This window comes from Phocoena phocoena, chromosome 16 (assembly GCF_963924675.1).
Source record: "Phocoena phocoena chromosome 16, mPhoPho1.1, whole genome shotgun sequence".
NCBI lineage: Eukaryota > Metazoa > Chordata > Mammalia > Artiodactyla > Phocoenidae > Phocoena > Phocoena phocoena.
Window position 1 is genome coordinate 29,486,388 of NC_089234.1, and position 21,045 is coordinate 29,507,432.

Genomic DNA, 21,045 nt, shown 5'->3' on the forward strand with positions numbered 1-21,045 from the left:
ATTGTGGGAGGGCAGGGGTGGGCAGAATGTGGGGCACTTGGACACCTCCTGGCCGAGGGGAGTATGTTCTGAGCAGAAGGCCTTAGAGCCAGATAGAGACCTTTGACCACTCCGTCCTTCACCAGCTTGTCCACTCCTGGGAACAGGCAGCAGCTGGAACAAGAGCCTCTGCTTGCCCTCATGACCTCCCTGTTTTAAGCAGGACCTGGGATGCTATGCTGCTCTCCATGAACTGGTCACTGAGTCTGTCTACCACAGCCCTTTCTGAATCTTTGGCTGTCTGGAAGCTCCACTGTGCTCCTTGCCAAGGTAGATGATCCTGCCTGAGATGGAGGCAGGCAGCACCCACCCTGGGGCTACTCGGGCTCTGGGAGGTGGACAGGGTGACTTAGGCAGTAGACTGAGCTCTCGCCGGCTGTGCAGAGACATCTCATCTCCATCCCCTGTCCCAGCCCTGCATCCTGATGTCAACTTTGCCTGTTCTGTCCTTCCTCCCTTGCATCCAGGAGGTCATCATGGCCTACCAAGTCTCTAAGCTACACCTCTTGAATCAGCCCCTTCCTCCCCTGGCCTCCACCAAGGAGTGGACCCACATTACCCCGCACCAGGACAATAGCCTCCGGAACCTTGACCCCACCCATCCATGATCCACACCCTTACCAGCCTACGGGGGCTCCCTGCTGTTCACAGCCTCCATTCTACAGCCCACTGTTCTCCAGCCCATGCACTCCCTTCCCGTCAAGCCCACCTGCCCTCGTCCAGCAACCTTTCCTTCACACTCCATTGCTCTCCCAGTCTCTGCCTAGTGTTTAGCAATTCCATGGGAATAGGATACATTCTTTGTTTTTCACTGTGCTGGAAACATCATCAAGCTAGGTTCTCCAAGTTAAAGTTGATAAACCAACTAGAGATTTGGGAGGAATTTAAGTACCACGTAGGGCATCCTGAAGAATGTTACTGAGTCTGAGACCTCGAGATGCTGTGATCCTGTCGAGGAAACTGGGCATCCACCATGGAAGAGTTAGAACAGAGCTTCCTCATTATCACGTCCTAGCACGTGGGTGATGTGTTCATATCTGTGTGACATGCTGAGGTATAGGAGAAGGTCTGAAGCCCTTGAATGGAGCAAGCAGCTGGCCTGACAGCTCTGGCTTCACCAGGCATGGTCAGGCTTCCCTAAGTGCTGAGAAGATAAATGTCTTGCTGCACCTCACAGGCCCAAGGCCCAGCATGGGAAGCTCTGGATTAAGAACCTACCAGATGGTGAATATGAAAACACATTGTATATAGTCAAGCATTACAATGTGTGGGTGCTGGGGAAGGAGGCCCGGAAGGGCAGGAGATACCGGTGGGGGTGGCTGAGGAAGCAACAGCTAAGCAGGAGTGAGAATGAGCCGTGGCCAAGGTCACATAGCCTTTGTGTCCACCAGAGCAGGAGGAGCTTGTGAATCAGACTCCTGTAATACTGAACCCCCTGCCCGTGGGCTTTGAAGCTCGTCCTCTGGAGCTATCTGTGACTTGAGGAGAAGCACATTTTTTCTGGACTTCCTGGAGGGAGATGCACCAGCTGCCCTCCATTCCAGACCAGGCCCTGACTGCCTGTCCCCCTTGTACAGTTGACCCCGTGCTCAGATCAAGAGCTGGGTCCTTCCTTGCCTTTGGTCCCAGTAGGCTGGTGGTGGGTGTGATGCTGTGTTTAGAGAGGCCAGATAACACAGGAAAGAGCCCCAGCCTTGGCATTAGACAGGCCTGGGTTTGGATCCCACTTCTGTCACTTAAAAATAGGACTAACTGAAGATTCCTGCTTAGTCCAGTTGCTGTGAGGGTGCCACAGAGTAACACCGGGAAGGCCCTCGTGGTGCCTGGCACACAGTAAAGGCCAGTAGGTGTTTGCGGGATCATGATCCTGTTCATTACTCAGGCCAAGCCTATGGGTGTGGGGCTGGGAGGTGACCTTGACCTTGCTTCTCCCTGGCAGATGAAGTGCGTCTTGGTGGCCACAGAGGGCGCGGACGTCCTCTTCTACTGGATGGACGAGGAGTTTGAAGAGAGTCTGCGGCTGAAGTTTGGGCAGTCGGAGAATGAGGGAGAAGGGGTGAGTGCAGGGTAGGAGGGACAGATGGGAGGGAACAACCCAGAACTACCAGGAGGCAGGAGAGCCTGTCCACCCGTCCTGGCCCAGCCAGAGGGGTGAACACGGCATTGTGTGTGGTCCGGCGCCCCTCACTCCTGCGCACCCTTAGAGGTCAGCCCTTGATGCTCTCCAGTGACCCACCCCCACCCTATGAAGAAATTTTCATTTCCTTCATGACTAATGATTTTGAGCATCTTCTCATGTGCTTATTTGCTATCTTTATGTCTTCTTTAATGAAATGTCTGTTCAAATCTTTTTGCCTAGTTTTCATTGGGTTGATTGTTTCTTATTATTCCTACTGAGTTTTGAGAGTTTCCTAGATATGGATATGTCCTTTTGTAGATCTATGTTGTGCAAATATTTTCTTTCAGTCTGTGTCTTGTCTTCGCATCTACTTCACAGTACCTTTCAAAAAGCAGAAGTTTTTAATTTTGATAACTCCATGTTTTCCATTTTTTGCTTTTATGGATCACACTTTTGGTGTCATATCTAAGAAATCTTTGCCCAACCCAAGATCACAAAGAGTTTTCACATATTCTTCTGGAAGTTTTATAGTTTTAGGTTTTATATTCAGTCTGATGATCCATTTTGAATTTTGGTATGTGGTGTAAAGTATAAAGTTTATTTTTTTGCATATGGATATCCATTTTAACGCTTTAATGTCACAACTCAGAGACAGTTGTCATTTTCACTTATATAATTTCTGCTCTGCATTCTAAAGGAGTAATTTATTTTGAATTTTTTTCCAGATTAATTTTGGATTAAAAACTTTTGTATTGGGGATGCAGTAGACAGTCCTTGCGTCTCTGCAGCCACACAGACTGGTTGCCTCTCAGTGCCCTTCCTGCTCCAGTGAGCCTGGTCATCAGCCGGACCAACTCCACATCAGCAAGTTAGTTCACCTCGACGTCGCTGATACTCTTTAGGAATGATACGACATATCAGAGATCATAGACATCTAAGCGGTCTTATTTAAGCTAAAAAACAGGTCTATCTGTTAGGCTTTTTTATTTTTCAGCAGTCAATATGTATAATTTTTTAATTTTAAAGTATTTTACTTCTTAAACCACTATATCAACTTGGTCAATTTAAGAGGCAAACTATTTGATAGTGTTTCTCTTCCTCTTTATTAAAAACCTCATAAAGGAACAAACTCCCGACTTTTCAGTTCCTAAATGACTAAAGAATGGACTGTTTACAGAGAACATAGCAACGTGACCCTGCACTTGTGGAATTCAGAGTCTAAAGAAAATGAGCCAGGTGGCAAATAAACACCATGGGTTTATTTCACAGGTGTGGGGTGGGCAGGCTGGGGTGGTGTGGCCTGGGGGTGGTCAGGAGAGGAGCTGCCTGAGTGGGGACCTGTCGCAGGTGACTGACAGCCTCCGCAGCAGTGGACACGGCGCTGGGCTCCTAAATGTTGAGTCTGTGGGAGGAAACGACACCCCTCGTGACGCGGACCCCCTTGTATTTTAAGTGCCGCACAGTACCCCTGGCTGCTCGCCTGTTCTTCTGAAGGCAAGGTCTTACTCAGCTCCTTGTGTACAAGTTAAAATTAGGACTCCGCTTTCTCCCTGTTTCAGTCAAGGCTCCTGAGATCAGCATGGGGAAGGTCAGCTGTCTCCTCCTATCTTTTCATTCCAGTGTTGAGAACTTGAGTTATTACCATTCCCTTGGCTTTATCCCATTTTTATTCCCAGACCTTCAGCAAATTTGTCCAGTTTCTTCTTGGTTTTGTCTGTTTGTTCTGTTTCTTATTTGGAGGTCAGAGAGAATGGATGAGTGAAGAGATTATAAAAGTAAAGGCATTCTTGTTACTGAAATAGGGAAAGTACAGAAAGATGTAAAAACTGGGGGGAAAGATCATTCCTGATCCTTCTCTTCAGAAGCAGTAACTTTAATAGTGTGAATTTCTCATTGGTTTTTCAATACCTTGTTTTTTTTATCATTTGAAAATACAGAGCATTCACAACCATTTTTTTAAACATTACATTGTATCATAGGAATTTTCCATGTCACTGAAACACTCTAATATTTTAAGTGCTATATATTCTCCCATCATTCAGATGTACTGTTGTTTATTTAACTCTTTCCCTGGTACTGGACATATACATTCTTTCCAGTTGCTTCTACTATAAATTACGCTGTAAGGAACATTTTTGTGCATGTATCTCTGCCTCATCTCTGATTATTTTCCTTAGGATACGTTCCCCAAAGGGAACTTAACTGCAACAAAGGGCATGGACTTTGGTACACATACTGAACTTTCTTAGAGTTGGCCAGCTCTCTATTAAATGCCCCAAACATTCCTCTGTGGAAATGTGGCCTAATTCCTTAACGTTTCCTTCTAGAATCACAGCCTGAGCAGCACAATTAGCTGCCTGGCCCTTCCCAGCCTTCCTAACTACCACCCAAGTGTTTCCCTGTCAGGACAGTGATAGCCTCCCAGGCGGGTCTAAAACTATGGAGCCCTTGATGGCAAGGCCTGGGTCTTGTCCATTCCCTTGCCCCAGGGTCTGGCACACTAAGCAGTATTATTCTCTACCCCCTCTTGCAGCTTCCCGCCCTGGAGGACCAGCTCAGCACCCTCCTGGCCCCAGTCATTATCTCCTCTATGACGATGCTGGAGAAGCTCTCAGACACATACACCTGCTTCTCGACGGAAAATGGCAACTACCTGTACGTCCTTCACCTGGTGAGCGTGCGGCCCTGGGGCCCGTGTTCCTCTTCCCTCGGCTCCTTGCAGTCCACACGCCTCCTCCTCATCTTGAACCTCAGACTCTTTTAGAAGACAGAAGCTGCATCTTAACAAAATCCCCTGGGATCTGAGCCCCCCTCACTGTCCCCAGCGATCGGGGAGGTGAGGGGGTCCCCTGGGGCTGGCTGACACCCACTGACCGCTGTGCCTGCAGTTCGGAGAGTGCCTGTTCATTGCCATCAATGGAGACCACACCGAGGGCGAGGGGGACCTGCGGCAGAAGCTGTGCGTGCTCAAGTACCTTTTCGAGGTGCACTTCGGGCTGGTTACCATGGACGGCCAGCTCATCCGAAAGGAGTGAGTCCCCTGGGTGCTGTGCTGAGCCCCTCTCAAGGCCAGGCGGTGTGCACCCAGCCTCAGTGAAGCTGCCTGTCACACTCTGCCCCTGGCCTCTTCCTGGGTCTCTCTAGCTGGCTGTTGTCACGTGTGTGTGTGTGAGAGAGGTTGAGAAGTGAGGCGATCTGCTCAGGCGCCCACCTCTTGGTTCCGTGCCCATCCCACTTAGCTCTACAGAGAGGGCAGAGCCCGACACGCCCCCTCTGTGCTGTGTGGGCTCCCGCAGGGGTCTGGTCATGTCACGTGAGCTTGCCTGGCGCTGGCAGTGATGTCAGGCTGCTCCTTTGGCTGAAGCTGGGGACAGCCAGCTTTTTTATGGGTCTCCCCTGCTCTGCCCCCAGGCTGCGGCCCCCAGACCTGGGGCAGCGTGTGCAGGTGTGGGAGCACTTCCAGAGCCTGCTGTGGACCTACGGCCGCCTGCGGCAGCAGGAGCAGTGTTTCGCCGTGGAGGTGACTGCTGGGTGCGGGAGTCCTCGGGCCACAGAGATGTCAGGTCAGAGGGGCCGGGCAGCGTTAAGACCATGTTTTGACACCACCCTCCCCTCCGTGAGTGAGGGCACAGGCAGCGCCTCAAGCCCATGCATTTCTGAGGGTTGCTCTTTCTGGCCACATGCTGGGCTGGGGACTCTGATGGGCCTCCCTATCTTAACACAGCTAGATTTTGGATAAAACGGACTTTTTAATGCAGTTTTTGGGCTCTCAGTAAATTATGGAAATCTCTGAAGATAGCCCCCTCCACTCTGATCACCCCCCAAATTATATTGAGCTGAAACTAGAGTGGAAAGTAGTGAAAAATAAGCAGCACTAAAGGCAAGATTGCCTGAGTACAGATGACGGTACCAACACTGCAACCAGAAAACTAAACCTTAGGCCAACAGCGACAGGAGAGCTGAGCCTGCAGCTCCTACTTAAGCCCAGACCTGAAGAGTAAGGTGGTCGTCAGCAGCACCCCCTTGCTCCTTGTATAGACAAACACAGATTCTCTCTAAATCGGTGATTCTCACGCTCCGTGTGCATCAGAATCGTCTGGAGGACTTGTTAGATATAGGTTTCTGGGCCTCACTTTTCTCATTCACTGTGGGGGGTCAAGGGTGGGAGGCTCTACAATGTGCATTTCTAACTAGCTCCCAGGTGATGCTGGTTATGCTGGTCTGGGAGCTACATGTTGAAAGCCGTTGATTTTGAGGACAGATTAAGCGCAAACAAATACGAGCTCACAGTTTAACAGTCAGATGCACAAGAGAATAAGCCACCATGAGTAGGAGTCGGGGAAATCAATCACCAGCAGATGTAGATCCCAAGGAGCTTGATATACTAGAATTTTTAGGTACAGGACATAAAATAACCAGGAAATATTTGAAGACATAAGAGCTAGGGAGAAACCCCATATAGATGTTTTAGAAGTGAAAACATAATTGGTAAAATGAAAACCTTAAGAGATGGGTTAAATAATAGATGAGACATAGCTGGAAAGAGAATTAATGAACAGGAAAATAGATCTGAAGGAATTCATTTTCACACCCCACTCATTCACTCTTCCAGTAAACATATAGTACCTCCCATATGCTAAGAGGTGTGCCAGGCCCCGGGAATACAGAGATGAGTAAAGTCTCTGCCCTTGAGGGGAAATCAGCCATTCATATGTACTAAAAACAATAAAGTATACTGGGTGCTGCCAGGTTGGGTTTCTCAAAATCCATGGTGGCACAGAGGTTGGCGTGGTCAACTCCTTCTGAGGCATCAGCAAAAGGCTTCTTGTAGGAGGTGACCTAATGCAGTTAAGATAAAATCCACAGTCCTTACCAAGCCTATCAGGCCCTGTATGATCCACCACTGCCTGTCTTGCCCCAGCCTCATCTCATGCCTCTCTTGTCCTTACTCACCATGCACTGGCCACCCGGGACTTCTTCCCATTTCCGGGGCACTCTGTGTTCAACTCTGTCCAATGTGGTAGTCATTAGCTACATGTCTCTGTTGAATATTTGAAGTATAGTTAGTCCAAATTGAGTTATGCTATACCTGTAAAATATACACTGGATATTGATGACTTAGGACAAAAAAAAAAAAAAAGAATGTCAAATAGGATTATTAACTATCCCATTAATAATGCTTTTATACGTTATGTTGAAATGATAATATTTTAGATGTATTAGGTTAAATCAATTATTAAAATTAATTTCACTTCTTTCTTTTTACTTTTTAATGTAGTTACTAGAAAATTTTAAATTACGTGTAGGGGTTGCCTTTGTAATCAGTTAGGCAGCACTGCTCCAAACTCTGTCTCCACCTCAAGGCCTTTGCATGTGCTCTTTCCTCAGCTTGCGGCATTCGCCCCTCCCTTCTTCTCTGACGGGGTTTCTTGTTCTCTAGATATCAGTTTAAAGGTCACCTCCTCAGGGACATTTTCTTTGAACACCCTACACACTTAGGTCTCTGCTCTTCTTCTCTAGTCCAATACTGTATATTTCCTACACAGCAGTTGTTAGCACTTATTTTACCTCTTTCTCTGCATATTGTCTGTCTCATCCACTAGAGTCTAGTGACCACACTAAGCCCCAGAAGGGCAGACTCTGTGCTGGCCCGAGCCTCCCTGTTCCCAAGCATCTGGCACATGGTGTGTGCTCACTGTGGCCTGAGTGAATGTATTGCCAGCCTGGGGCTGGAGCGGGAGGTGTGGGGGTGATGTGACTTCCTCTCCCTGCCTGCATGCCCAGGCTGTGGAGCGGCTGATCCACCCTCAGCTATGTGAGCTGTGCATCGAGGTGCTGGAGCGGCACGTCGTCCAGGCCGTCAACTCCAGCCCTGGGCGGGCCGGCGAGGAGGCCCTACACGCCTTCCTGCTCGTGCACTCCAAGCTGCTGGCTTTCTACTCCAGGTGAGCCCAAGGGCCCCAGCATGGGGTGGCCCGGAGGCCCTGGGTCCCCTCACCTTCACCCTTTCTTATTCCCCCTACCTGAAAAGCACCACCTCCTGGGCCAGGGAAACCTTCCAGACCCATCTCTTCCAGGAAGCCTTCTTAGATTCTTCAGTTCTTCTCCCCCTCTCAGCTCACTTCCTTCTCTGAATTATTTCTTCCCGGAACACTGTCTCAGAATCTTAATTTAGGGTTTCCTGATATGCTGTTACTCGTCCCTGGTGGTTTTCCACTGGTAATTTTTATTTTTCAACACAACCAAGTTTTATTTTTTAAATGGATGAGTTAACTAATTTTGTACATACCTTGTCTTTCTCCAGAAAGGATGAAGTCAGCGGGCACATTTGTAAACTCCTTGAGGGCAGGGATCGTGCTCCAGACTCCCTTAACTTACTTGCCCCTGTCCACTGCCACCTGTGGGCTGGGGGCAGCGGGCACACGCTGACCTGCTGCCTGTTCTCTCCGCAGCCACAGCGCCGGCTCCCTGCGCCCAGCCGACCTCCTTGCCCTCATCCTTCTGGTGCAGGACCTCTATCCCAGCGAGAGCACGGCGGAGGACAGCGACACCCAGGTCTCGGGGCAGCTCTCTGGGCAGCAGGAGGCCTTCAGGAAGGCGACTTGGAAAACCAGTCTGGAGAGTGCTGGGCAGGCTGCTGGGACTGTGGTTTCCAAGTCACAGTCCTGGGCATGTGGTTGGGCATGACTTTTTTCCAGCTGCTTTCAGATGTAAGGGGAATTCTAGAATGCATGTAGTTTAGTGGGTTAAAAGTGCAGACTTCTGGAGTCCCAGAAATAGTCCCAACATAGTCCCAACTTTACCACTAAGCTGTTTGCTGTGCAAGTACTTACCCCATCTGAACCTCGATTCCCTTATCTGTGCAACGGGACAACGATGGCATCTACCTCTCAGGGTTGTCATGAGGAATAAAGGACGCAGTTTACCTAGAGCTCAGCAGTGCCTGGGGTGTAGTGAACACTCTCAGTAAGTGCTGGCAGTGGTTTGGGTGCCAATGTGTCGGACTTTCTGGAATTTCTAAAATTGAAACGTCCCTGGAAAGTGAGGGCACACACCCAGGGCTGCACAGTGGAGTGTGCGCAGGGGCTGGCAGCCCCCGCCCCCCAGGGCTGCGCTGTGAAGTGCAGGAGGCAGAGGAGCCAGGCAGGCAGCTCTAACTAGCATCCCCGGACCTGTTGCAGCCTTCCCCACAGAGGCCCCTCCGCAGCCAGAGCATCCCCGTGCAGCAGGCCTGGAGCTCTTGTTCTGCAGACCCGACCAGGAGTTCTGCAGGGACTGTATGTGCTATGTTCTGGGGAGGGGTGGGAGGGAGGGGGATGGGAGGGGGGAGGGAAGGGGAGGGGAGGGGAGGGTTGGCCTCTCCCCAGAGAGCAGGGACCAGGGTCGAGCCCCCTGGGAGAGCCTCTCTGAGCCCTCAACCCAGCTGCCTCTTCTCCCTCCCAGGAGACAGACAGCCTCTCCCTCCCGGAGGAGTATTTCACACCAGCTCCTTCCCCGGGGGAGCAGAGTTCAGGTGAGACCTGGAGAGGAGGAGGGGCACAGGACAGGGACCTGGAGAAGGCAAGGTGGATAGGCAGCCCTGGGAGAATCCGTCTTAGGGTTCAGTGGATCCCGACGCCCTGTAAGGGTCCAGGCACAGACATCCAAATTCCTAGAGCCCAGGACACTGCGTACAGCAAACCCTCTGTCTGCCCTCCGGCTCCGGCTTGAATTCAAGGACTGTTAAGACCGCTCAAATGATCCCTAACATTTTTTATGACAAGTTGATTTCATTTAAAAATTCATCTCTCATATATGTGCTCTTTGCCTTCTCTTTCTTTTTTATAATTAATAAGTAATCAAATAATTAAGTAATCATTTTATTTCTAGTACAGTGATTTAAAATATAAATATTCAGTCTATATGGTTTATAGCTTACATGCTTTTCCAAAGTATGTGGGTAAACAATAAAAAGAAACGAAAAATATTGGAAATATTATTAACAAAACAAAAAAGGAGCCTGGGACCCCTGAGACCATGTGCCAATTCATCCCTGCTTGTCCATTTCTCTGTGGCTGGGATCATAACTGTCCTGGGTTCTCTAAGCTCTCCATGAGCCCAAAACGTCAAAAAGCACTGCTTTGGGGTAATGGCTGAAGTTCCATTTTCTTCTCACTGCTCCCTTCCCTCATTCCTCCTCCTGGCCCCTTTCTCTCAGTAGTTTTTTCATGCCTCAAAGCTGTAAATAATGCCTGTTCCACAGTGCACGGAACTCACAGCTTACGAATGGGTGGAGTTGCATTCATCCATTCGTAAGTCAGGTGTTTGAAACACAGACACAGGCTTCCCCAGAGAAACATGATTATAAATGATAGTTATTTGCAATGAAATATATGAGAGAGCGCTATTATTACAAGCCTACAATATTTCAAATATGCGGTTGGTTCAGCTGGTTTTTGTGAGCTGACCTAGGAAAGGAAATCTAGTTCAGTTCCCAGCACATAGTAGATACTCAGTTAAAGTTTGCTGATTGACTAAATAAATGGGGAACTGTAGACAGTGTGTGCTGCCTCCCAGTGAAGAGGCACTGTTATAGCCAGGGAGGGGCCTGAAGGGTTAGGGAGGGCAGAAACAAGGAGGGGATTGGGGGCCGAGGAGGGGGTTGAGGGACACCCCCACACCGCCAGGTACACGTGCAGGAGCTCCTCCCCATAGCCCACTGGGGCAGCAGGGAGCCTCTCTTCCCCGGCCCAGGCTGCTCCAGCTCTGGTACCTCTGAGCTTGCCCTGCACTCACCAGCTTGGGATAGGATGAGAAGGGGAAGTCTCCCCAGCTCACATTAACATGCTGTGAGCTGCTGATGGCATGGGGCCCGTCTCTGCTCCATCCTCCCCTGCTGACAGGCTGTTGGGCCAGTATTTACATTTTGCCATTATTTATGTTGTTATGTTAATACCTATGGCCTGCAGGTAGCACAGTCTGGCTGGATGGGGGTACCCCTCCCACTGATGATCCCCATGTCCAGGTGAGTTTCTCCTGGGGGGCTCGGGGGTGGGGGTGTTTGGCCGGGGCACCAGCTGATCTGAGATGCTGCAGTGAGCACTGGAGACTCTGAGGGCTTCTCCTGGGGTGACTCTCCAGCCACGCTGGCCTTCCTCGTGCCCTCTCACGGCTGGCCAGCCAGTGCAGGGGTGGGGGGAGTGGTGGATGAGGGTGACCGCCTCCCTCCCCTCCCCCTCCCCCAGACACCTGGCCTCAACTCCTGAGAAATCCCCACCCTCACTGTTCTTGGGAGTGAAAGTCCAACTTAATTTTTAATGTTTTCTAAAATGATAAAGTAAATACGTTCATTGTAGAAAAATTGGGATAAACAAAAGTAAAATATGGAAAAAGAAAAAAAATCACTCTCAAATCCCAGCCCCAGATGTTACCTACTAAGATTTTGGAGTGTTTCCTTCTAGTCTCCATTATTCTTTCTGTTTTTGAGCATTTTCCCATTAACTAGGCCCTCCTCAGCAGTGTGGTTCTTAACAAGACTGTTGAGAGTGCATTGCATGCGTATGCTATTATTTATTTAGCAAATTCCTGGAACAACCAGTGTGTTGTATGGAGTCTTCTGCTGTTATCGTAAGACTACAGTGACTTCCTTATAGAGAAGTTTTTGTGGCATCCCTAATGATTTCCTTAATTCTCTGCTTTTGCCCGTAAAGACTTTGTTACTCAGAGCCCTCGTAAGGCTGGAGTCTTGCTTGTTTAGCCCTGTTATGCCCCACTTGCCCCCCTGGAATGACTGTCAGGATGTCCTGAAGGTGGTGAAATGACAGGTGTTAATCAGCTTTAAATGCTTCGTGTACAGAAAGCTGTAGAGGAGCCGCCTCCCCTTCATGCCACCCCACGCCGGCTGCTTTTCCCACCTTTCTCGTCCCTTCTTACCACCCGCTACCTCCGTGTGGTATCCAGTCCTGACTCCCGGCAGAAGGGCCCCGAGGATGTTGAGAGAGAGAGGGGCAGCAGGACGGGAGCTGCCAGGGCAGCCGCAGCAGAGCGCAGGGATTTAGGAACTGGGATTTCTTGGGGCTAGAAAAGTTTATGCCTCGTGGTTCACAGGGAGGATGGCAAGTGGGCAGCCGTGGGTGGACCCGATGTGGGGAGGAGGCCAGACAGCTGCTCACCCCTTCCCGCTGACAGCTCCTCTTCCTCCGCAGATGGCTGAGGACACCCTCCAAACGCTGGTCCCTCGCTCCCCAGGACCCTCCAGCCCCAGAAGGATTTTCCTGGATGCCACCGTGAAAGAGAGCTACTGCCCCATGGTGCCCCACACCATGTACTGCCTGCCGCTGTGGCCAGGCATCAACATGGTGCTCCTGACCAAGGTACGAGCACTCCTGCCTGCCCTGGCAACGCCCTAGCCTAGATGCCCGCCCCATGGCTGCCCCTGTCTGCCCTGCCCTGCTCTCCTAACCTTAGAGCCCCAGTACGGCCCTGGCCCTGGCCCTGTACCAGCTGCTGGATGGGTTTTCTCTACTGGAGAAGAAGCTGAAGGAGGGGCAGGAGGCCGGGAGTGCCCTGCGGTCCCACCCCCTCATGGGGGACCTACGCCAGAGGATGGACAAGTTTGTCAAGAATCGAGGTGGGCAAGAGCTTCAGGTGAGACGCAAGCCCTGGACACCCCACCTTAGGGAGAGGGGGCAGGGCCCATTCTGTCCACACCAGGTGAGGGGCCCAGGTGAGGGGCCCTGCCCCACCCCACCGTGGGCTTGTGATCCTTGTTTCCCCCATTAGGAAACAGAAACAGAAACTTACAGCAGTGGCACTTGACATTTCCAAAACGTTCTTGTGTGACGAGTTATAGCTCCCATTTTTCAGATGAGGAAACCCGGGCTCAGATAAGTGGTGATTTGGCCAAAGTTACTGGACTGGTGAGCAGTGGAGCCAGAGCCCAACTCGAGGGCTCAGCGACGGCCAGTGGTCTGCCTGCCACACCCCTCACCACCTGGCTGGTCTCAGACGTGCAGGACACAGGGAGGCCGCTGCACCCACAGGGGGCGTAGAACCCAGGTTGGGAGATGAGGCCAAGACCCTGGGACAGTGCGCAAGCAGAGCAGGAAACGGGGCACAGCCCAGGCCGGAGCCTGCAGGGGGAGCTCTCAAGGGTAGAACACTGGGCTGAGATCTGAGGCCACTCGTGTAGCTGGCAGGGCTCAAGGAACTGAGATTCGTTGTGCACGGAGTTTGCACTGGTCTGAAAACGAGCAGAGGGATTAGAAGAGGCAGAGCAGCCAACTGAAGCCCAGACGCAAATTACCAGTCAGTCCGCAGCGCTCAGCATCTCTCCATGCCCAGCACACTCCAGTGAGCACGTGTTAGGATGCAGAGCTCCCCTGAGGGGCGTCAGCACCCCAGCTCTTGCCTGTGTCCGCCCCTCCCTTGAGGCGCCTACCTGTCACTCTGGCATCATTGGTTTACGGTATCTGCCAGCGAGGCAGTGAGCCTGGTACTTGGCACACAGAGACTGCTCTTTAAATACACGCCTGCTCAATGAGTAGCCTGGTATACAGTGGGGTGCCGGGTGCTGGGGGACCTGCCAGAGACCTAGCTTGGCTGTGGATGGCAGGTGTGTGCTGGGCCTAAATAAGCCATGGAGGCAGGGGACCTTTTGGAGCCTTTCAGAGCACAATGTAGGGTGTCCCCTGGACCTCGCTGTGGGAATGTTGTCAGGAAGCTGCCTGTCACCTGTCCTCCTTACAGAGCACCTGGCTGGAGTTCAAGACCAAGGCCTTCTCCAGAAGTGAGCCCGGATCATCCTGGCAGTGAGTGGTGGGCTCTGAGGTCAAGGGGGGAGTCGTTTGGACAGAGGAGCAAGTTTCCTCCAGGCCCAGAGGGAGAGGATGCTCAGGAAGGCGCTTCTGAGGACAGAGGGGGTCCTGGGAGGGCGGGTCCAGCCCACGGATGCTGAGGGGAGGCTGGGAGCAGAGAGGACAGAGATTGAGGAGCAGGGCCTGAAGGCCCGACACGGCCAGCAGAGGCCCAGCTCCAGCACGGACTCAGTGTGTGACCTCGGGCGAGTCACTGCCCCTTGTTTCTCCATAAAATAAACCATGAGGTTGGATGAGGTTCTAAGTGCTCAGAGCACACACTGGGGGAAAACTGGGAAGCTGCCTCCTGGCTCAGTGAGGGCCAGGGTGTGGGGCATCAGCTGTGCTGTATGTCAGTCCAGGAGGAGGGTGATCACAGGGGATGGGGTACCATCCTGGGCGTGCCCTCCTAGGGCCCTTCCAGCTGTGACATCTCACCTCTCTGTGCCCAGGCTGCTCCAGGCATGCGGGAGGCTGAAGAGGCAGCTTTGCGCCATCTACCGGCTCAGCTTCCTGACCACGGCTCCGGGCCGGGGAGGCCCCTCCCTGCCCCAGCACCTGCAGGACCAGGTCCAGACGCTCATGCAGTAAGTGTCGGTGTGGCCCCTCGGCGGCCAGGGCAGGAGCTGGGGCGCACCTGACCCCAGCCCTGTTCCCCCTGCTTCCTCGGCAGAGAAAAGCTGGCAGACTGGAAGGACTTCCTGTTGGTGAAGAGCAGGAGGAATGTCACCATGGTGTCATATCCTGATGGCTGGCCCTGAGGAGGCCTTTCGGGACTACCTGCCTCCTCCACCCACTCACTTGAAGGGCTGCGGCTTTGGGGAGAAAGCGCATATATTTCACCACCTCAGCTTCCTTTCTCTGAAGAAAAATGATAGGAGGTAGTGTCCCAGGGGTCTTGTCTGTAGGAACACTCCACAGCTGGAATTTCAGAAATTCCTGCTCTCCCATGGTTACTTCTGAGAGCCCTGGGGATCGTTTATGTCGGTGTTGTCCAGCCAGCTAAGTGGCAGTGGGTCTCCCACGAGGGGCAGGGGCCTGGGGTTGGGTAGGTTTGAGTGGCCACGTCCTCCTTCTTAGAGGTCACAGTACACAGTGGCACGTGAAGGCTCTGAGAAGGCCTGCAGTAAATGTGTTTATTTGTCCCCATTTGAAAAGCCACCTCCAAGACTTACCCTTTTATTACAGAACTAATTTTACCAAATACTGATTTTCCCTGGAACTTTATATGAAACAGCTTTTTCTGTATTAAAATCTCTAAAGGGTGTGGCCTCCTGTCTCTGGAGACTTCGGTCTTGAGTGCATAGGTGAGAAGGCCTTGCTAGCCACCAGCCACTGCCCTTCCTCTCAGATGGGAACGTTCCAGCCTCTGGAGATGAAGTGTAGAGGTGAACAGGATCACGGTGAGGCGGGTGGGTGGGCGGCCAGCTAGCCTCACTCTTCAGCTCTATAGCTCTGCTCTCATACCAGCCGCAGCCTGTGTATTATTTAAACTCATCCCACATGAAAATGGTAAAACATGAGCATACCATGTTCCTGTTGGGACCAGAACTCCCTGCATTAGATGTGCCAGAGCCAAGGATCCATTGTACTTGCATCTTAGACCTTCTCAGGGTTCGGGATTCGACAGTAAAGAGAGACCTGGGGAAGGGGGGGATCCTGGGGGCGGGTGGCGGGCCTCGCTGGAAGCCTAGGTCGAGGACAGAGGAGCTCCCTCCCTGGTTCTGGCTTAACAAGCACCTTAACTCAGACCCTCACCTACCTGGAAGACTTCCCCGGCCTGGTGCATTTCATCTACGTGGACCGCACCACCGGCCAGATGGTGGCCCCTTCCCTCAGCAGCACTGAAAGGACTTCGTCAGAGCTGGGCAGGGGGCCCCTGGCCACCTTCGTCAGAACCAAGGTAACCTGGCCTGGCCTGGGCCCTCTCCTCACGCATCAGATGGGCGTGCTGACCCCTGCCCAGAGGACTAGCCCCCGCCCTCGGGCTCCCAGGAGGCCCTGAGCACCCCCGCCAGAACCCTTCATGGCACTCTTCCTGGTGTCTGCACCCAACTCTTCAGGCTCCTAAGAATAGTTGCCCATCTTCGTCACCCCAGGATGCCGGTCGGCACTCAGGGCCACCTTCCCGGGTGTGTCAATGTGCCTGGAGCAGCAGAGTCTGGGCAGCGAGTTCAGGGGAGGAAATGGCCAGGGCCTAACTCAGTGCCTGGCATAAATAAGTGCCCGATAAGTGTTGGCTGAGTTCACTGAAACAGAAAGAAGACACACGGGTTAATCAACCTGAGTATCAGAATGTAAAACTAGGTGGTTTCTACGAAGGAAACAGTCTCCAGGGGTCCTTTTCTTTGATTCATCTTCATAGCAAGCTAGTATTTTTGGTGGGGAGAACAGAGGACCTCTGCCACTTTCTGAAAAACTATACATTTTCATATACATTGTGTATACAAATAAGGTGTATAATAATGGTTAAAACAAGATCCTGACAAAAGGCCCGTTGGAGACCCAGCTCCGCCCCTCACTAGCTGTGTAGCTGGGGTATTACGAAGTCTAAGTTTCAGTTTTCTTATCTGTAGGAGAGGATAGTAACTCTAGTGACATCATAGAATTGCCGCAGAGATGGTAAGTTAAGTGTATGAGATGATGCGTGTAATATACTTAACACAGCGTGTGGCACAGACCGCAGCTGGAGTTGGTTGAGCATTTCCTGGTACCGTCCTTCCCGGCATCTTCATCTCCTTCTGGAGATAGTTGGGGTCATCTTGGTACATTTCTTTTCGTTGTTTTTCGTGCGGTTGGTTATAGTTGAGATCATTCTGTGTAAGCAGTGTGTTTACCACATTTTCACTTCACTTTGTATCTGGTGCATTTCCTCATGTCATTAATTCTTTATCAACGTGATTATCATCAGCTCCACAATAGTCCATCATGTGAACATAACGTCATGTACTTGGTTGAACGTTTAGATTGTTCCCAGGCTCTTGCGCTTGTAAGTAATTCTGCGGCACATGCCTCTGGGCGTACATCCTTGTCCTCGTCTCTGATTATTTTCTCAATATGGAATCCCAGAAATGGAATTACAAAGGCAAATGGAAGGAGTGTTTTTAAGGTTATTGATACATGTTGTCGAATTGCTTTCCTGAAAAACAGAGCAAACCCGTGTATTTGTTGGCAGGTTTCATTAGACATTGTGTTGTGGGCAGGTTTGGAGTAGCTCCTGTATGCCTGCTGCTAAGCTTTCTCTAAGCTCTTTGGTGAGAGTGCAGGAGGCCTTTCCAGGCCCTGGGAGGTGGGGGAGCAGAGCTGCCCCTGCTGCCAGCTTCCCTAGGGCAGTTCACAGGCAGCGTCAGAAGTCCTTGAATTAGGCAGGAGAATCTCGCGGAGGGGATCTGAGGCACGTTGTCCCTCGGTCACTGTGTTCCCGTCGGTGCCCTTGGTGAGCCCTCATTCAGACTTCGCCCTGGAGCAGAGGACGTTCCTGGACCAGGGCACTCTGTGCGTTCAAACACTTTTCCAGCAACTTTCTGGCATAGAGCCTGTGCCAGAGATCCTCAGTCCTGAGGGGCCCAGGTGAGTGGCTGGCCCTCAACAGCAGGAGGGTTGCAGGGGGCCACCCCCTCCCTCGTCTTCTCTTAAGTCCCCGGCTCTGTTCTGGCCTGAAAGATGAATCTACTCTTTATGGCTTGTGTGTATGGTAAAGGTACATAAAGTGTTTATATGTATATTTTGTCGTCACAGTAACTGGAGGGGTGGGTAGTCCATCCATGCATCTATCCATCATCCATTTATTATTAAGCTCCTGCTTTGAGCCAAGGCTGGGCCCGGACACTAAGGAAGAAGATGAGCAGGAGAGGCCCCTGGCCTTCCAGGAGCTCCTCCTCTGAGTGCTTTTCTCCCCTCGGGATTTGAGAACCTGATCCCAGCCCTTGCCGTGGAGAGAGGGCCGCCCCACAGGCTGCAGAGATGAGCACTGTCTCCTCTCCCCAGGTCTGGTCTCTGATCCAGCTGGCACGCAGATACCTGCAGAAGGGCTACACCACGCTGCTGTCCCGCGAGGGGGACTTCTACTGCTCCTATTTCCTGTGGTTCGAGAACGAGATGGTGGGTGTGGCCAGCCCAGGGCAGGGCAGTCCTGAAATGCTTTCTTTCCCTGTGACTCTTGGATCCTTTTCTCCTGGATTCTGTTCAGTCTGTGTCTCCAGCTCTTCTTGTCCCTGGTGGAGCTGACAGCTAAGCCCAGCTGGCTGGCACCCAGAACTCAGGTCCCGTTTGCGCTCAGGCCCCTCCACCCATTCTCTGAAAATCTCATGCCATTGATCAAGGCAGCATCCAGGTGACATGTGGACAGGTGACATCCACACGCCAAGCAGGGCTGAGCCCGGCCTCAGACCGAGTGTCTGGCTCAAGCCCATGCTCTTCCCCCTACACCCACCGCCTCCCCACTCAAGACGCCCTGCCTCCTTCCCCAGGGGTACAAACTCCAGATCATCGAGGTGCCTGTCCTGTCCGATGACTCGGCTCCTGTCGGCATGCTGGGAGGAGACTACTACAGGTGATGCCGATCCAGCAGGCCCTGGGCACAGAGGGGAACAGACGATGGGCGATCAGTGCCAGTCCCCACAGAGTGTGCAGCCCGTCCTTCAGGAATGTCCCCCTGAGCCTGTCTCCCCTTGTTAGAAGCTCCTCACAGCCAGGCATTCAGCGAGAGGAAGAGAGTGGGGCGCTTGTGGGGGTTCTTGCCCTTCTTCCTGCTGGCACATCGAGGCAGCATTTGCAGGCATCTCTGCTGGGCTCCTGAAGACCTTCTCTGACGGCTCTGTGTGCCCCATAGATGGGGCCCTGCCATCTAGTGGACCCCGTTCCAGGATCAGGAACCCAGAGGGTTGGGCCGTGGCAGCCTGGGGCTGAACCTTGTAAGGTTGGGTCAGCGAGGGGCAGGGAAGGCCTCTGGCCCGGTGCCGGGGCCTAGTGAGGTGACTTTGTACCTGTGCAGTGCCGGGAAGGCCCCTTGGCCTGGCTCCCTCCTGAATCCTGTCCTCCTTCCCCCTCCCTCCCCCAGGAAGCTCCTGCGCTACTACAGCAAGGGCCACCCGGCTGAGGCTGTCAGGTGCCGTGAGCTGCTGACCCTCCACCTGTCGGTCATCCCCACGGACGTGCTGGTGCAGCAGGCCGGTGAGCTGGCCCGGCGCCTGGGCGAGGCCTCCCGTGTCCCCCTGCTCTAGGCCGGGGTGGGCTGCCCCCGTGCACCTGCCCGTGCACCTGTTCTCCAGGCCCACCTGGCTTGCAGACATGCCCGTGGTGAGAGCCGCCTCCTGTGCACGGCAGCCTCCTGAGGATGGCACAGTCCCCAGGGCGGCCCTCGAGTTTCTTAAAGAAACTCCACCTAGACCAGTCTCCACTCCGGGTAACGAACAAACCCCCAGATCCTTCCCTCTGAAGGGAGAGGAGGGCCAGAGGGTTTCTTTGGTCTCTTTAGAACAGCAGTAGCTGTGAGCTTAGACCCAGGACAGCCCCTCTTTCGGATCTGCCTCTCCGTTTACCCCTAGGAGACAAAGGAAGTCCCCACAGCCTGTGGGTGTCTGCTGTTCTCAGAATAGAGAAAGCTTCCCAGGAAGCTGTTTCCCTCCCCAGGTGAAAGGAGCTCTCCTGGCTGGGTTGAACTCCAGCTCTGCCACGCCCCCTCTGCGGCTCTGGGCAGGTTTCCCCACCTCTCAGCCTGTCTCCCCACATTCAGAGTGACGGCACCCGTCTCTCAGGATGGTCGTGGGGCTGCCGGCTGTGGCAGCCACTCAATAAATGCTGGTTATGGTTATTGTTACTGTTCAAGCCCCTGGCCCTTCTCGGTGGCCTCTTTGTGCCCTTCTTGGTTCTTGCCTCTTGCCCCAGCCTCGCCGCAGAGATTCGTGTCACTCGGTCCAGTGGATCCCAGGCTTTAAGGTTTTCCAAAGCTTCTCTAGGGGTCCTGGTGTGCCCTGGGTTGAGAGCACTGCCCCAGGGGTACAGCCCTTCCTCTAACCTGAAAGTCCCCCCCAGACGGACACAAGGACAAGAGGCCGTCAGAGCCCTGGGACTTGGGAGCATCCACTGCTCTGGGGCCGAGAGGCCACAGCTGGGACAGAGGGAAGTGAGGAGGCGGAAGTACACAGCGCAGCGAGGCGGTGGGTTTGCGTGTGACACCAGACAGCAGCCAGGCCTTCCGTGCCTTCAGTCTTGAGCTGAAATTCATAAGAGCACACTGATCTTTCCTGTTAAGTGAACAGCTTACCGGGACAGAGATACTGAAGGAGCTAGACCAACACCGCGGGCTGAAGTCCGCAGAAGGTGGCAGTGAGGGACAGAGTCACGAGGTGACTGGGACTGCCTTTCTCCTTAATATCGTGACTTTATGGACAGGAATTATGACATGATCGGGAAAGTACAGAGGAGCAGAAGGGGAAGACTAAGTGTAGAAGCCCACTGCTGTTTAGGATCCTCACTCCTGTCACCTAATACTTTCCCTTCACTTTTAGCAGCTGCATGCTGTGACACGTCTAGTTTAACCAGTCCCCCTAGTTTTTCAATATTATAAATAACACTGGAGGGAAGATGCTGACTTGGATTTTAGCAGAGACACACACGGTGTAAACTTTATGTGGCGTGTGGAGGGGTGTCTGATTCGAGGGTAGAAGTGTCCCCGGAAGTCCCTCTTACCCAGAAGTGACTTTCCACATACTCTTCTGATTTTGAGATGAACTTCTAATAACGGGTTTCTAGATGTCAGAGCAGTACAGAAACTCCCAGCCCCTAGGGTGCTTTTTCCTATACGGGGAATGTCCTGACCAATGGGCAGGGAGCGAAAGAGGCTCCTAATTCAGGACAGGCCAGAGGATAGTAAGCACTAAGCCAAAGATATTTACGATGCGGTCTTTAATCCTTGAGGATTCTTGGAAAATGGGAAACGTACCAAAACACAGAAGAGAAATGTTCAGGCCTTCAAAAGAAAAAGGCGAACCCCCAAAATCACGAGGACTGAACTGGCCCCCAGACCTTTCCAGCTGTGCGGCAGCCTGAGAA

The 21,045-nt window shown here is 52.4% G+C and overlaps 1 protein-coding gene across 7 annotated transcripts; it reads left to right on the plus strand.

The window, feature by feature from the left end:
* The first annotated feature begins 1,978 nt into the window (after positions 1 to 1,978).
* On the plus strand, positions 1,979 to 19,214 carry HPS1 (HPS1 biogenesis of lysosomal organelles complex 3 subunit 1). 7 transcript variants are annotated; one of them, XM_065894009.1, is made up of 18 exons: positions 1,979 to 2,095; positions 4,692 to 4,829; positions 5,047 to 5,189; positions 5,570 to 5,678; positions 7,943 to 8,103; positions 8,611 to 8,713; positions 9,340 to 9,435; positions 9,602 to 9,671; positions 11,107 to 11,162; positions 12,343 to 12,510; positions 12,605 to 12,784; positions 13,886 to 13,947; positions 14,445 to 14,579; positions 14,666 to 14,731; positions 15,751 to 15,895; positions 17,980 to 18,093; positions 18,462 to 18,544; positions 19,052 to 19,214. In XM_065894009.1, the coding sequence occupies exons 1-18, from the start codon at positions 1,979 to 1,981 to the stop codon at positions 19,212 to 19,214; spliced, it is 2,109 nt and encodes a 702-aa protein (XP_065750081.1). The 7 variants fall into 7 exon arrangements, with proteins under 7 accessions (XP_065750081.1, XP_065750082.1, XP_065750083.1 ...); XM_065894010.1 differs by having other exon boundaries at positions 11,107 to 11,156; XM_065894011.1 differs by lacking the exon at positions 9,340 to 9,435 and having other exon boundaries at positions 11,107 to 11,156.
* Positions 19,215 to 21,045: the final 1,831 nt, after the last annotated feature.

Excerpts from the sequence above, each read along its gene's own strand:
- HPS1 (XM_065894009.1), top strand. The coding sequence starts at position 1,979 with ATGAAGTGCGTCTTGGTGGCCACAGAGGGCGCGGACGTCCTCTTCTAC. Across the intron at positions 8,714-9,339 it reads CGGAGGACAGCGACACCCAG|CCTTCCCCACAGAGGCCCCT; the intron begins GTCTCGGGGCAG and ends GACCTGTTGCAG. Across the intron at positions 14,732-15,750 it reads AGGAATGTCACCATGGTGTC|CTACCTGGAAGACTTCCCCG; the intron begins ATATCCTGATGG and ends TCAGACCCTCAC.